At 38.4% G+C, this 15,737-nt stretch overlaps 1 protein-coding gene across 8 annotated transcripts in view; it reads left to right on the top strand.

Annotated features, from left to right (window-relative positions):
- EXD1 (exonuclease 3'-5' domain containing 1) overlaps positions 1-15,737 on the top strand; it is a 33,710-nt gene that overhangs the window by 16,134 nt on the left and 1,839 nt on the right. For 2 of the 8 annotated variants that reach the window (XM_070757116.1, XM_070757107.1), the window contains exons 5-13: positions 1,095-1,158; positions 3,333-3,439; positions 9,024-9,091; positions 11,577-11,663; positions 12,111-12,215; positions 12,364-12,444; positions 13,968-14,111; positions 14,368-14,439; positions 14,540-14,731. In XM_070757116.1, coding sequence (XP_070613217.1) covers positions 1,095-1,158; positions 3,333-3,439; positions 9,024-9,091; positions 11,577-11,663; positions 12,111-12,215; positions 12,364-12,444; positions 13,968-14,111; positions 14,368-14,439; positions 14,540-14,731 — 920 coding nt within the window. Of the gene's footprint in view, positions 1-1,072; positions 1,159-3,332; positions 3,464-9,023; positions 9,092-11,576; positions 11,664-12,110; positions 12,216-12,363; positions 12,445-13,967; positions 14,112-14,367; positions 14,440-14,539; positions 14,732-15,737 lie in introns of all 8 variants that reach the window. The other 6 variants (XM_070757098.1, XM_070757089.1, XM_070757153.1 and 3 more) reach the window with 5 other exon arrangements.

The raw sequence follows: 15,737 nt of genomic DNA, 5'->3' as shown, positions 1-15,737 counted from the left end.
TTTGTAGCCTAGATCAAACGTGCAAAGCACCAGGACTCAGCTGGTGAAGAAGGGGGTGTCTTTTCTTTTTAGTTGGCATAGGAGTGAAAAGAGCTTCGCTCTTGTACTGCAGCAGCTGGAGGTGGGAGAGCGACTTTTGTTTCTTGTTCAGGCCAGGCGGTAGGATTTCAAGAAGAGACTGGACAGCCATTTCTGTGGAATGGTTGCTTGGTTGAGCAAGGGGTTGGATTAGAATACCTCCAAGGTCCCTTCCAACCCTGGTATTCTGTGTTCCATGTTCTAATTATGGATCATAACAGTAGTAGTGAGAAGTGTCCTGAGTTATTGGAAATCATTTTCTTCACATTTTAATCCTATCTGTGCTAATAAAGTAAGAACTAGTTTATTTGGAAAAATATTATTTGAATATATCACCTGCATAAAATTGCTCTGAAAATTGTAAATTACCTGCATGTAGTTTTTCTGAACCACATCTGCTTGTTCTCCCCCCTCTGCTATTTCTACTTATGCCTGTATGTAATTTATATTAATATTGATTGCTTCCTGATTGCTTAATTGAACCCTACGACAATAATTAAATGTTGTACATCATGATTCCTGACAAAGGTATTTTTCCTTTATGAACACTGAGAGCAAATTTCTTGTGTGTCCAATCACACTTGGCCAATAAAGAATTCTGTTCTATTCTATCCTATCCTATCCTATTCTATCCTATCTCAAAACATTGAAAAGTTCCAAGGTAAACCACCTGAACTTGCTAACAAGCTGCTATTTGCAAATAGGTGAATGGTGTAATATGAGCTGCTTTGACAACAAAGCCAAAATGGTTTTAGGAGAGTTAATTTAGAATAAACCATTGCAGCCTATATTCTATTTGCATAAAGTTTGCATGTAAAAATTATATAATCCTGTTGTGGTATGTAACATTCACATTTCATAGCTTGTTGCTACTTGATTTTCTATCATGCCCTAATCCTGGCAGGTTTACTTATTGCTATGTCGGTATTCACTTTTAACTTATCCCACCTGGTTATTAAGTATAGTTCCTGGTTGAACTTTAAATCCTTAATAGGAACTGTTTATCCATGTTTCAGTGGAATTGCTCGATGACCTGGAACAACTTGCTGCAGAAAGAAATTTCACTCCTACTGGACCCAGGTACACATGAGGTTTTTGTTGTGAGAAATGACTGAGATCCTGACTATTAGAAAAAAATGATTTATTCATAGTGGAAAATCTTATTTATATACTAGCCATCTATCAAACCTAAGTGGACTATTAACAAAAAAAAATTAAGGCTGCCTAGTATTATTTAATAATGTATATACATAGTACAGTATATATAGTATGCATATCTATTGCCTTCTCCATTTTAGTGTTCAGGTTCCATACAATTATTTCCAGCCAAAGAAATGCTGTTATATACCACCATACTCTGAATATGTCATGAACCTGCTTTACTTTAATATCAATCAGATAAGGGTGACTGCATATTGTTGAGCTTTCAAGATCCTCACCCCAAAATTAGGTAAATTACTGGCTAAGAGACAATTTCTTAGCATTCTATTTAAACCTCATCTCTTCCATATCCTTGTCAGAAATTTGTTATAATAAATTATAGTAATTAGCTAAAGTAGGGACTCTACCTAGATTCAGACATTGTGCTAAGCCAAATTTTACTTAATCATGATTGAATCCACAAACATTGGATGAAGACACCTATCTTACAGTGGTGCTCTTTCAGCTTTGTTGTTTTCTTGCAGACATTTTATTACCCAGTTCAGTAACATCATTAGTGCTAGAGAAGAGTAGCATTTGCTCCTTTCTTACATATTAGAGTCTCATCCTGTCAGTGCTGGAAGCTAATTTACTGGAAGCTCCCACCAAGGAGGAACAACAGAAATCAAGCCAATAAAGAAAGGTCTTCACATTTCAGGATAATACTATAAAACCTCACCATAGGTAATCCTCGTCATTCATTGAGTGACCGCTTGACGTTACAATGGCACTGAAAAAAGTGATGCATGACTGCTCATCTTTTTATGACTTTCGCAGCATCCCAAAGGTCACATCAAAATTTGGGCAGTTGGCACATATTTGCAACAGTTGCAACCTCCCAGGGTCATGTGATCGCCATTTGTGACTTTCCCAGCCAGCTTCCAACATGCAAATTCTGGCAAGACAAGATTTTTTTAATGACTGCATGACTCCCTTAACAACTGCAGTGATTTACTTAACAACAGTGGCCAAAAAAATGTTGCATATTCAGGTGAGGCTCACTTAGCAACTGCCTTGCTTAGCAAGGCAAATTCTGATCCCAACTCTGGCTGTAAGTCAAGGACTACTATAATGAAGCTAACCCATCCATGCTGATCTCTGGAAATTAAAAGCGGTTCATTGTGAACTCCTATTTTGCACCTTCTATAGGAATATTTGGGATAATTATATCTTAACCTTCAGTGCCCAGGCAGGTCAACAGAGGAAAGATGGGTAATTATTCTGTAAACCAATTCCTACAGATATGAAACTATGGTAGCTAAATTTTGACTTACTGTCATGAAAATGAGGCAACAAGTCTATATATTATTGCTTTTTCTTTTTAGCTATTTTTAATCTCTTTGTTCTGGTCACCGATTAAAACTGATAGATAGTACAAGAGTCCCCCTTATCACAACTAGGACTTCATGAAATAGCAGAACAAATATGGTAGCTTTCTAACCCCCCCCCACACACACACACACACATACACTCAATAAGATGGGAGCTAATTTAACCTTAGGAGCAGTGCTGCTCCGAGAAGGAAGGGCTGAGTGTGAACGCTTGGTATTGTAGGCAACTTTCAACTGATGGCTGCATTGAAACTGTCATTTACTTCCAAAATATTCATTTTTCAAAATTTTGTAAGATATAGGAAAATTATAGGCTATTTATTTTACATTCCTTTGTCTTTGGGACAGTCTATACACGTGCTAAGGTTGAATTCCTTATCCTTTTCTGCTCCATTACTGGCTAGCCATGCCTCAGGTGCTTCCTTATTTGATGCATTGGAGTTGTTTCTTACCATAATCTTTCTGATTGAATTTGGCTTTGGTAATGCATTCAGCTAAAGTTAAAGTCTTTTTTTTCTTTTGAATGACATTTGAGTAATTAATTAGCTGATAAAGCAAGATTTAAAGAACAGTTAACATCTGCTACCAAAAGCATATTTGACAATAAAAAAAACCTCATTACTGTATGTAAAACAATTTTGTTTGGGTAGGCTAAAGTGTAAATTGGCATCCTGACAGCAATTTTACTTTTATTAAACAAAATTCAAATAATATCTTCTGCAGGGAAATTCCACTTACTAAGTTGTCTGAAATTGACCAAGGATCACTGCGGGATCAAAGCACCCATAGAGCTAATGTTGTTTCCCCAGTGAGCCAGCAACTCTGTTTGGGTAATGTTAAGTTTAAATTTCTTGGTAATTATCAAAAATTCACTTCAGTACAGTATTTAATTTGTAAATCATTATGTCTTGCACAATGCATGAACATCCAAAAAAGGAGAGGCAAATGATAAAACGTGGGTGATGACAATGACACGCAAATGTAGCGGTACCAACATGTAATGGCAGCATTTATCTGAGGATATGACTTTTGTTTTGTCAATTTGGCTTTATCGTGGTTCATTGAGATTGCCGACACTGTTTAGAAACCTCTAGAAACCCAAGATCTCATATTACTGAAATTTGGTGGCAAACCTCTAAATAACAAAAATTAGGTTTTCCTCATATTTGTCAGGAAGAAACAGTTATATTAAGTTTTACATGGACTAAAATGTCTCGAGAACCAGTTCAGGGGTGTGGCCAGTTGGCCACTGCTCCCGGTTTGGTAAGCGGGGTAAAATTCCTGATACTGGTTCTAAAGAACTGGTCCGAATCTGGGGGAATTCCCCACTGATTCTAATGAATCTAAAATACTTTATATGTAATTAATTTATATATAGAACCCTGGCTGATCTTGAAAAAAAGGTATTGTTAGGTTTTATTCCAAACATTACTTAAGATCTAATGGTTGGTAATTCAAGGACACAGCTCTTTGATTAGCTAATTGTATTACAAATATTAGAAAAGTTGATATTAAAAAGAAAGCTAGCAATGGGTAGCTATAAGTCTAAAACCATTTGGCTCCCTCTTTCTTTTTTCCAGTCGGTCCCCAGGTTAAAATCTTATATTTATTTAAACCTCCCTAAGTAATAAATAAATTGAATGTATAAGTACATATCTCAAATATTAATTTCATATTAGTATAAAATATATCCATCTAAGCAAAAGAAGACATCTATTTTCAACTACCATGGCTTCTATTATACAGGTGAAACTCAAAAAATTAAAATATCGTGCAAAAGTTCATTTATTTCAGTAATGCAACTTAAAAGGTGAAACTAATATATGATAGAGAATTCTTATAGGCAAAGCAAGATAGTTCAAGCTGTGATTTGTCATAATTATTATTATCATGGGCTACAGCTCATGAAAACCCCAAATCCATAATCTCAGAAAATTAGAATATTGTGAAAAGTTGCAAGATGCCAGGCTCAAAGTGTCCCACTCTAAATCAGTTAATTAAGGCATAACACCTGCAAAGTGTTCCTGAGCCTTTAAACGTCTGTCAGTCTGGTTCAGTAGGAATCACAATCATGAGAAAGACTACTGACCTGACAGTTGTGCAGAAAACCATCATTGACACCCTCTATAAGGAGGGAAAGCCTCAAAAGGTAATTGAAAATGAAGTTAGATATTCCCAAAGTGCTGTATTGAAGCACATTAATAGAATGTTATGTGGAAGGGAAAATTATGGAAGAAAAAGGTGCACAAGCAGCAGGGATGAAGGCAGCCTGGAGAGGATTGTCAGGAAAAGGCCATTCACAAGGAGTGGGACTTTCACAAGGAGTGGGCTGAGACTGGAGTCAGTGCATCAAGAGCCACCACACACAGACGGATCCTGAACATGGGCTTCAAATGTCGTATTCTTCTTATCAAGACGCTCCTGTACAACAAACAACGTCATAAGCGTCTTACCTGGGCTAAAGAAGAACAGACCTGGTCTGTTGCTCAGTGGTCCAAAGTCCTCTTTTCTGATGAGAGCAACTTTTGCATCTCATTTGGAAACCAAAGACCCAGAGTATGGAAGAAGAATGGAGAGGAACACAGTGCAAGATGCTTGAAATCCAGTGTGAAGTTTCCAGTCTGTGTTGAGTTGAAGAATCATGTCATATGCTGGTGTTGGTCCACTGTGCTTCATTAAGTCCAGGATCAACGCAGCCATCTATCAGGAGATTTTGGAGCACTTCATGCTTCCTTCTGCAGACATGCTTTATGGGGATGCTGACTTCATTTTCCAGCAAGGACTTGGCATCTGCCCAGACTGCCAAAAGCACCAAAAGTAATGACCATGGGATTACTGTGCTTGATTGGCCAGCAAACTCGCCTGACCTGAACTCCATAGAGAATCTATGGGGCATTGCCAAGAGAAAGATGAGAGACATAAGACCAAACAATACAAAAGAGCTGAAGGCCGCTATTGAAGCATCCTGATCTTTCATAACACCTGAGCAGTGCCACAGGCTGATAGCATCCATGCCGCACTGCATTGAGGCTGTAATTGCTGCAAAAGGGGCCCAAACCACGTACTGAGTCCATATGCATGCTTATATTTTCAGAGGTCCAATATTGTTTTATGTACAATTCTTGTTTTATTGATTGCATGTAATATTCTAATTTTCTGAGATTGTGGATTTGGGGTTTTCATGAGCTGTACCTCATAGTGATTACAATTATGACAAATCACAACTTGAATTATCTTGTTTTGCATGTAATGAGTTGGTCAAATTAGTTTTATTTTTTAATTTGCATTACTAAAATAAATGAACTTTTGCATTTTAATTTTTTGAGTTTCACCTGTATACTATTAAGTATAGGATTGGAATCTAAAATAGTAGTTTTTAAAAACATGGGAAAAACAAAGATATATTTAATGTCATTTATAAGCAGCTAACTCAATTTTTAACTAAAGAAAGAAATATAATACCTCAAATAAAAAATATATTTATTAAAACCATTCATAGATGTATGGATTGAATAATAGAGTCAAATGGAATCTTTGTGTATAAAAATTCTATATTAGGAACCATTTATCATGTGATGAGAACATGACAAAAGAGAAGTAAAGATACATACACAATCTACATAATTACATCCAAACTTCTAAGACAATGATTTTGATTCATGTACCAAAGGGTATGTATATGTGTGCTAGCCCTCCTCCTACTCATGCGCACAACTCCTGTGCATGTGCACAACCCCCATATATCTCCCCCGCTGCCCCCTGCGCATGCGCACAGAACTCACAATGGATTCCTAAACGGCCAAGCAAGCAAAGTGGAAGTTCGGAAATGAACTTCTGGTTGACCCATTGGCCCATTTTTCGCCATTCTCAAGCTTCCCTGAAGTCTGGGGAATGTGAAAAGGCCCAACGGGCCAACCAGAAATTCAGAAATGAACTTCCGGTTGGCCCCATTTTTGCCATCCTCTGGCTTCAGGAGGCTTCCCTAAAGCCTGGAGAGAGTGAAAATGGCTGAAAAGGAGGCTGAAAATCAGCTAACCAGAGTGCACATGCACGCTGGAGCTGACATAGGTCAATGCTTCGTGTGTCCTTCAATATGGCTCTGTGTGCCATATGTGGCTCTGGCTTCTGTTTGGGCTTCTTGCATCTGTCCTCGGCTCAGTCTGGTAATAGTTTCACCCAGAACCTGTGAACGGGAAACACAATGCCTTGCAAACTCTCATTATGTGTCCAACTTTCCTATATCTGCAGCAAATGGTGTCACAGAACTGGCAATTTGTTTGGAGGTATTGCCCCCCCAAAACTAAAAAAAGATACTGGCCCTGGTTTCCACGCCTCCCTTCTATGGCCCACCTGGTATACCTATTCATCGTCTTCTTCACATTCAGGTTATTCAGAAGCAACATCCTTTTCTTGAATCTCGCAGACTTCAGCACCCCCTATAATCTGGAGTGCTCCTTCAGCACAGCACTTCAGCAGCCTTATTAGATGTCTCGGGTGCCCTGGCTTCCTCTACTGCTGCCTTCATGGTTAACTCATCGTCCTTTGCTAGGAGTCTTTTTTGTAACCCCATATCACGCACCCCATGAAAGAGCTGGAAGAGTAGTGCTTTATCTAGATTCTGAAATTTGCAACGGATTGATGCTTTTCTCAATTCAGCCACGTAGTCATTTATGCTTTCTCGTTCCTGCTGCAAGCATTCGCTGAATTCGTACGGGCTTACGAATTTTGGAGGTGCTGGATCGTAGTTCTCCTTGAGTACCTCCTGTAGGCTTGTCCACGTTTCTAAAGTTTCGAGCTCCATTAATGCTAAAAGCTCTGTCAAAAATCTTGGGCCCAATGGCTCAGGAACATATCCCTCTTCCTGTTATCTGTAAGATTCATCAAATCATTAGCTCCCAGGAAACAGCGGAATTTTGCCATTAGTTGTCCCATAATTCATTTTCTCCATCAAATGAGTTTGTTGGCTGATAGGACAACGTCAAGGTGCTCTGGTTGGTTGCTGCTTCTTTGATCAGTTTGAATCTGGCATCTTGTGGTCCGATGTTTCCTTCCGGCCGGGCTGGATTGCCTTTGTTTAAAAATCCTCATCAGTATCGCACCTTTATAGCCAATGTTGAGTTCAGATACTGAAGAGGCAGGAGACTGACAGTATGACTTCAGTTCTTTATTGGTTATAGTGAGCAAACATCAGTCCCTACCTGCTTTTGGCAGGGGTTTAAATAGGGAGCCCTTTTGGGAAAGAGACAATCAGAATTTCCCTGCTCCACTTCCATGTCAAACTGGAGTGAAAACTCCCCAGCTTCTCAAGACATAACAGGTATGATATTGCTGAGTGCTGGTAACCAATGCACAGGGGTGGAATACATCATTCCAGAGATGATACACAGTGTTCGGTGAAGTTGGATGTCAACCATTAGGGTGTGGACACTGTTAAGCCACATGCTGGCACAACATTCAGCTGTGGAATAAAGCAAACCAATATTAGGAATGAGGTTCAACTTAAGGGATTCTTTATCTTGTTAAGTGGCTAGCAAAATACTGCTTACCAGAAATCCAATTGAATAATTTGGTCGTTGAGGTATCATATGTGGAGTTGCTTTGAAAAAGCACATTTACTGTCTAAACCAGCTTTATCTTGATTGGTTTGATTGATTAATCTTAGTTTATATATTCTTGTAAAGGAAGAAACATCATGGGGGCTACCTTTGAAGAGTGTTTGGAAACTTCAAATCGTGCAAAATGCAGCCGTGCGAGTGGTTATGGGCCTTCCAAGGCATACCCATATTTCTCCAACACTCCGCGGATTGCATTGGCTGCCGATTGGTTTCCGGACACAATTCAAAGCTATAAAGCCTTACGTGGCATCGAACCAGATTACTTGCAGGACCGCCTTCTGCCGCATGTGTCCCAGTGACCGGTTAGGTCCCAAAGAGTCGGCCTTCTCCAGGTCCCGTCAACTAGACAATGTTGCTTGGCAGGGCCTAGGGAAAGAGCCTTCTCTGTGGAGGCCCCAGGCCTCTGGAATCAATTCCCCCCAGATATTCATACTGCCCCCTACCCTCATCTTTTGTAAGAGTATAAAGATTCATCAGCGTCGCCAGACTTGGGGCTGATAGACCTAGCCCCCTAGCCGACGAGTGTAGATATGTTTACTATTGAATGGAAATGTGTGATTTTTAAATGTTATTAGGGCTTTTAAATTAGGTTGTTAAATTAATTGGATTTTAGATGCTTATACTGTATATTGTATTTCTTGATATGTTGTAAGCTGCCCTGAATCCTCGGAGAGGGGAGGCATATAAATCCAAATAATAAATAAATAATAAATAAATATATAATTGGAAAGTACTTTATTATAAAGTGATTACAAGTAAATTTAACACTTTCAGAGATTGTTTTAATTTTTTATTACAGGTGAAGACAGCGGGGAAGACATAGAATATATTGTTATTAATCAATTCCAGAAGACATTTGGTTCTGCTGTAAGTCATTACTTCTTCTCAGGGGTGTTTTTATTGTTTTGCTACATCCCAGGGGTCTTAAATGTAAATCATCCTGAGTACCTCAAGAGGATTTGTTCAAGAGCAGCAATAGTGAAGCCCTTTTATATGTTGATAACAAACCTTAAATAAAAAATGGAGAAAATAGGATTATGATGTTTTAAAATCTAATTTGTTTACATGAAAAAAAAAAATTTAAATCACAAAGAAAAAAAAATCAAATTTAGAGTTTTCCGTTATAATTAATGAAGAAGCATAGTTGTTTATGGTTTTGATTATTTGAACCTAAATAATTATTTGATAACCAAATTATTCCAATTCTCTCCCTTCTCCAGAACACCTAATCAGGATCCAAAATTCAAATAATCCACTTACTCAGAATTGGGATAGAAATTTTGATTTCTTGTTCATAAGAGTAATATTTTGGTAGACTTGCCTTGTTGCAAACCAAGAGAAAACTGAAGTGTGCCTTCAGATATCTAAAATTAAGATCTGATGGAGATGAGGGGGGGGAGGAAAAGAGTTGCCATCTTGCTAGCAGCAGAGAGAATCAGCATGCTCTCCTTCTAGCCATTGCTCTTCTGCTGTAGGTATGAGTGAAGACTTCATAAGTGAGACTTTGAGTGTGTGACTCAGTAACACTGATCAACTACTTCAAAGAGTCACAGAATCTTCCTGAACAGTAGTACCTCTAGATACGAGCTGCTCCACATGTGATTATTCCAAGTTACGAGCCACGACGCGAGCAAAATTTCTGTTCGACACCCGAGCTCAAATTCGGGATACGAGCTGAGCTTCCACTAGGTGGCGCAAGAATCCTTGCTTCTGGTTATCTCGGCACAAAAAACAAAGTCTAAAGGCATTCGTTCGAGATGCGAGTTGATCGACTTACGAGCTCAGGTCTGGAACGAATTAAACTCGTATGTCGAGGTACCACTGTATTGAATTTCCCTATATTGAAACTTCTTCATTTCCAGCAGAAGAATCCTTCAGTGGATCAAAGAACCCCATACCCAGTGAAGGGCTGCAAAATTGTTTAATACCACACTGTGGGCATGGCTTATGGTGTGGTGTGGTTTGATGATCATGTGGCCGGGTGGGAGTGGCTTGACAGTCATGTGACTAGGGGTAGTTTAAAGGTCATGTGACTGGATGGGAGTGGCTTACCTCCCAAGATAAGTTTTCAAATAAGTGCTTGGATTCTCTTTCAGTTGATTAAGACACATTATGTGAATAGCCACAAAAAGGACAAATGAATAGACAGCATTATTTGTTGAGGAGCACAGTAACATTTTAAGGTTTTGTACTGAACCCCCAAAGTTCAGTATGATAACAGATTAGGCAAGTCGCTCAATTTTCTTTAATTGCTATAAAAGTTCAGTTCTAGATAATGATTAAAATGATTAAAGCGTTTATGGGTAAAACATACTATATAATTATTTTCTATTTTTAAAGTAATTAAGGATCATACTAAGATGTTAGATAAGGAAGGACAATAAAAAAAACCTATTAAGTATTCAATAAATATTGCATAAACTTACAACCCCCACTGCACACACACACACACACACACACACACCCTGGGGGCAGCAGCCCATCACTGTCCATACCCCTCACCTCCAAAAAGTTGACATATTTATGGAGCTAAATTAAGAATAAACCCAGTGGATATAAAATGAGCCCAGGCGCTATTTATGGTACCTTTTAAAATTGCTTATAGTATGTGAGGTCCTGTGTGCTCTCTGAGCTTGTTTGTTTTCTTGCAGACAATTTAATACCAACTAGATGCTAGAAAGGAGTGAAATTTGCTCTCATTTTATATACTAATGGCTTGCCTTATCAAGGTTGGTGGGAGCAATCTAGGTGGTTTCTTGATTAGGCTGTTGTTTATTGATGGCTTATTTGGTGGTTCCTTGATTGGGACATTGTTTACTTCCTGATTGTTGGTCTAGTGTTAATCTTGGTGTTAATCTCTAATCTGGGTGTTGATTGCTAGTGAGGTGCTTTAGTCTTGTTTTCTTTTTGGTTGTTTCTCTTGAATGAGATGTAGATGTTGTTTATCTCTGTGTGCCTATTGATGGATGATTTGTCTGAGTGCCAGACTTTCAGAAATTCTGTAGCATTTTTTAAATTAGGTTTAGTCTAGAATGCTCACAATTTCCCAGTTGAAATTATGATAAGTCTATCCATATGTTTGAAGTGAAGGGCTTTTTATCATGTTTTTATCATGTTTTCTGACAGCTACTTAGTTTTCATGAATGTCATCTATGTACTGATCTGCCTAGAATCTATAGCACTCCCACCTGTATGGATGGATCTGGTATGTAGATGAATTGTTAAACACTGTGCTTTTCAGATCTGTATCTTCCTACATTTAATGACGCAGTTTAACTTTGTATACAAAACCCAGTTTCGTGTTGTTTTACATGTCTTGCATATCCTGCTATATTTTTTGTTTCCTTATTAGATGATGCACATTAAAAATCAAAGTGTATGTAGTATAGCAGCAGAGGGAGTCAATTTGTGTCGCCATGGAAAACTTTCTTGGTTACAAGTAAGAATAGACAATATGCCTTACAGTTTGGAATGCAAATGTAAAAAAAATAGGGTAATTTTCCTATTAGCAAAAATAGTTTAAGAATTTTAAAGAAAACAATATTAGCCTTTCAGTGTAATGCCTCAGTCTTGCGGTTTTATATTTAATATTTTGCTGTTTTTATATCTGGTGTTCTTCATAGAATTCTCAGTTTCTATAGAGAGCACTAGGTATTTGGGGTTGTAATTTGTTTTGAAACATCAAGATACAGTATTATGGAAGGTGTTAGTTAGAAGCAACCCATATCAGATGCATCAATTGAAATAAACAAAAATATTGCCACTATGAGATTAGAATCAAGATATCAAAAATATAGTATATTGATACTCTAACCATATTGTAGTATCAATATTTAGATTACAGCAGATCTATAATTTTGTTCTTTTCTGTATGTATTTACTATAGATTGCAACAAAACATCAGGTTTTCTTATTTGATGTTTTTGTTTTGGGAGCTCAAGTGTTCAAGAATGGACTAAAAATGATACTGGAGGACCCGAATATTTTGAAAGTAAGTATCTACAGTATGTAAAACACATATCCAATAACATACAGCAAAGAAACATGAAAGTGTGTTTTCCAAAAATCCAGAAAATATGTTGTTACTTTCATTATATTCTTTGATCAAAATGATCTTACTTCTTCTTCATACTTCTTAGGTTATCCATGATTGTCGTTGGCTCTCAGATTGTCTTTCTCACCAATATGGAATTATGCTCTCCAATGTCTTTGATACACAGGTAGCTTGTCAAATACTCTTGTATTTAACCAAATTTGAAGGGAAGAAGCTTGTTATGCTACTCCATAAAATAATGTTTCAGCTGAAATGTACTGTATCTGTCCTTAATAATGCATAAAACATTCCATACAACTTAAGTTTCTCAGAAGATACTTACAGCCATCTAACAACCTTTTATTACCCTTCTATTTCTTAATAACATATCACTAATTTGCTGAAAAATATTCTTAAATCTACAAAAAGCTATTTGTTGGCTTAATATTAAAATGATAATGACAGAAGAATAATCCCCTATATCAGTGATGGTGAACCTTTTTTGGTTCACAGGCCAAAAGGATGGGGGGGGGGGCACATGTGCATGTCCACACCCTTAATTCCAGGCAGTTGCCCCGCGCATGCGAGCGTGACCTCCTCGCTATGGCATGCTCATTTTTTGCTCTTCCCAGGCTTCAGAGCCTTTCTAGGAGCCTGGAGAGGAGAAAAATGCTCCCCTTTGAGGCCCTCCAGAGGCAGAAAATGGCCCATTTGCCAAGTTCCAGTTGAACCGGAAGGTCTGCTTTTTTTGCTCTCCCCAAGCTCCAGACCCTTTATAGGAGCCTGGGGAGAGCAAAAATGCCCTCTCACCCAGGAGGTCCACTGGAGAAGTGGTGGGCTGCACCTGGCATGGGACCACACGGCACTGCAGGGATGTGCACACAGCTGTGTGTCCCTGACAGGTGCACATGCGCCTCCCTGCGATGTTTGGTTTCTGTGCATGTGCGGAAGCAAAGAAATAGCTAAAAATAGGCAAAATCTTGCACCTGCGAGCGTCCTCACGCAAGATTTCATGCGTCGGCATGAGATTCGGCTTCTGTGCATGTGCCACAAGTGAAATCTTGCGTGAGGACGCTCGCAGGTGCAAGATTTCACTTGTGGCACATGCACAGAAGCCGAATCTCATGCCGACGCATGCTTGTGCCTGCATCAGGCATGCCTGTCCATGCACCGGTCTCAGAGAGTGCAGCAGTAGCACTGAAGAAGAGCAGCCCTTCACTGCTCCGGAGGCTGGCGATGTTCCATTTGCCAACTTCCGGTTGAACTGAAAGTTCTGGGTTTTTTGCTCTCCTAAGACTTCTGCGCCTTTCTAAGGGTGAAGGTGGGGAGGGTGAAAACGGCCTTTTGGAGGCCAGGAATGGCCCGTTTCCCAACTTCTTCTTCAAGTTGGGAAACAGAACATTTCCAGCCTCTGAAAAACTCCCAGAGGGATGGGGAAGGCCATTTTTGCTCTAGATCTTGGAGAGACCAAAAAACAGACTATCCCCACCTCCTCTGGAGGCTGAAAACAAGCTATTTCCTGACTCCCAGAGAGCCCAAAAGACACGAAAATCAGGTGGCTGGTGTGCACATGAGCTCCAGACCTGAGCTCACTTGCCCACCAGTATGGCTCCATTTGTCACTTGTGGCACATGTTCCTAGGTTCGCCATCAGTTTCTTTTTCTGAACTACAGAAGTGGCTAATTGATCCTTTCACTTTTTCTCTGATAGGTTGCTGATGTATTACAGTTCTCAGTGGAAACAGGTGGCTACCTTCCCCATAGGATCAGCCCTGTACAAGAGTGTTTAATGCGATATTTGAGGCTGCCTGACAAATGCGTTTCTTTTTTGGAATACAAACAGCAAGCAATAGAGGTAAGATGGTTCTAATGGCATCATGGTGTGAGTTGAAGGAAATCAGATCTGCTTGTTAGCTATTATCTATTTTATACCTTCTTAAAGTTGTCATAGAAATTATGTCTAAAATAGCATGCACTTAAACCTTACCCTAAATACTAATACATGTTTTTTCTTTCATTTGGTACTGAGCTAGATGTCGCTGAAAGCAAGGTAGAATTTATGTGTGAAATATTTTGTAGCCCTTCCTAATGAAATGATTCTTTCCTGTTAGACCAGGGCTGTCAAACTCCACCCCCAGTTTAGGAAAAGGGGAAAAAGTCCTGATATGTCATGTAACGACCATGTGAGTTGACACCACTGTGTTAGACTATATCTGCAATTCTACTAACAAAGTCAATTTTAAGGAAAACCCCCCAAATACTGTTTTGTACTTTTTCATATAGGAAGATCCTGAGATCTGGTTTGTGCGACCTCTTCCACCTGTATTGTTGAATATATTAGCTCTAGAAACCATGTATCTCCTCCCTCTCCGTTTGCTGCTGCTTGATAAAATTATGTCTGATTTAACAACATTAGCGGATAGTTACTTGAATGCATTTCGGCAAGGATCTGCAGATCCTCTGGGGAGCATCAAGGTAAATTCAATCTCAATTGTACACTGTTGAGTAGAATCATCTTATTTATTAATGCTAATTAATTTATTGGTACTTTATTTAATCCTGCATAAAAAACCACCTTTGCTGTCATTCTATTTTAATTATAAGGAGGAATGGCTGTTGCAAAACTTGATTATATGCTTTACATTTTTTTGAGAGAGAAGACAGAAAATTCCTATTGAGTTGAATGTTAGTATTCATATTAATTCAGAATTTTGATTTAGTAGAACATGTACATTAAGATTTATTTTTCATTCATTCTTCCTACTAAATTTAATTGTGAAAAGAATATTTGTTTTATCTATATTTCTTATTTTATTACATACCTTTTTAGGGCATTAGCAAAAGAGAAATTCACTTCCATTAAATAAAATGTAATATTTTATTACATTACATGTAAGTGTTATGTAGTAAGTTAAAGCAAATAAAAAATTATGCCAAATAATGTTAATATCTAAAATATCAAATAAAACTGGAAGTGTTAACCTCATATCAAAATAATAGTAGTACCATGTTTCCCCAAAAATAGGGCCCTGTCTTATATTTTTTTGAACCCTGAAATAAACCCTTGGCCTTATTGCCATGCACTCCAAAGCCTGATTGGACTTAAAATCAGGGGATGACTTATTTTGCGGAAAACAGGGTATTGGAACAAGTACAACTCCTGGTTTTAGAATAGAATAGAGTTTTTTATTGGCCACGTGTGAACGGACACACAAGGAATTTGTCTCTGGTGCATAAGCTCTCAGAATACCGTTTTTTCCAAAATAAGACATGCCCTGATAATAAACCCAATCAGGCTTTTGAGTGCATGGCAATAAGGCCAAGGGCTTTTTTTTTTTTTGGGGGGGGGGGGGGGTACATACAAGCAACAAGTGATATTTTAATGTATCTAACAACCAGTGGCTTAATATTTGTACGAATATTGGTGAATTTCATATTGAAAATGCAGTAAATACTCAGTGCATACAAAGGATTCAAAACA

Source organism: Erythrolamprus reginae, chromosome 1 (genome assembly GCF_031021105.1).
Source record: "Erythrolamprus reginae isolate rEryReg1 chromosome 1, rEryReg1.hap1, whole genome shotgun sequence".
In the NCBI taxonomy this organism is placed as follows: Eukaryota; Metazoa; Chordata; class Lepidosauria; order Squamata; family Dipsadidae; genus Erythrolamprus; species Erythrolamprus reginae.
The sequence above is the reverse complement of the archived record's forward strand: the minus strand, read 5'-3'. Positions and strand labels throughout refer to the sequence as shown.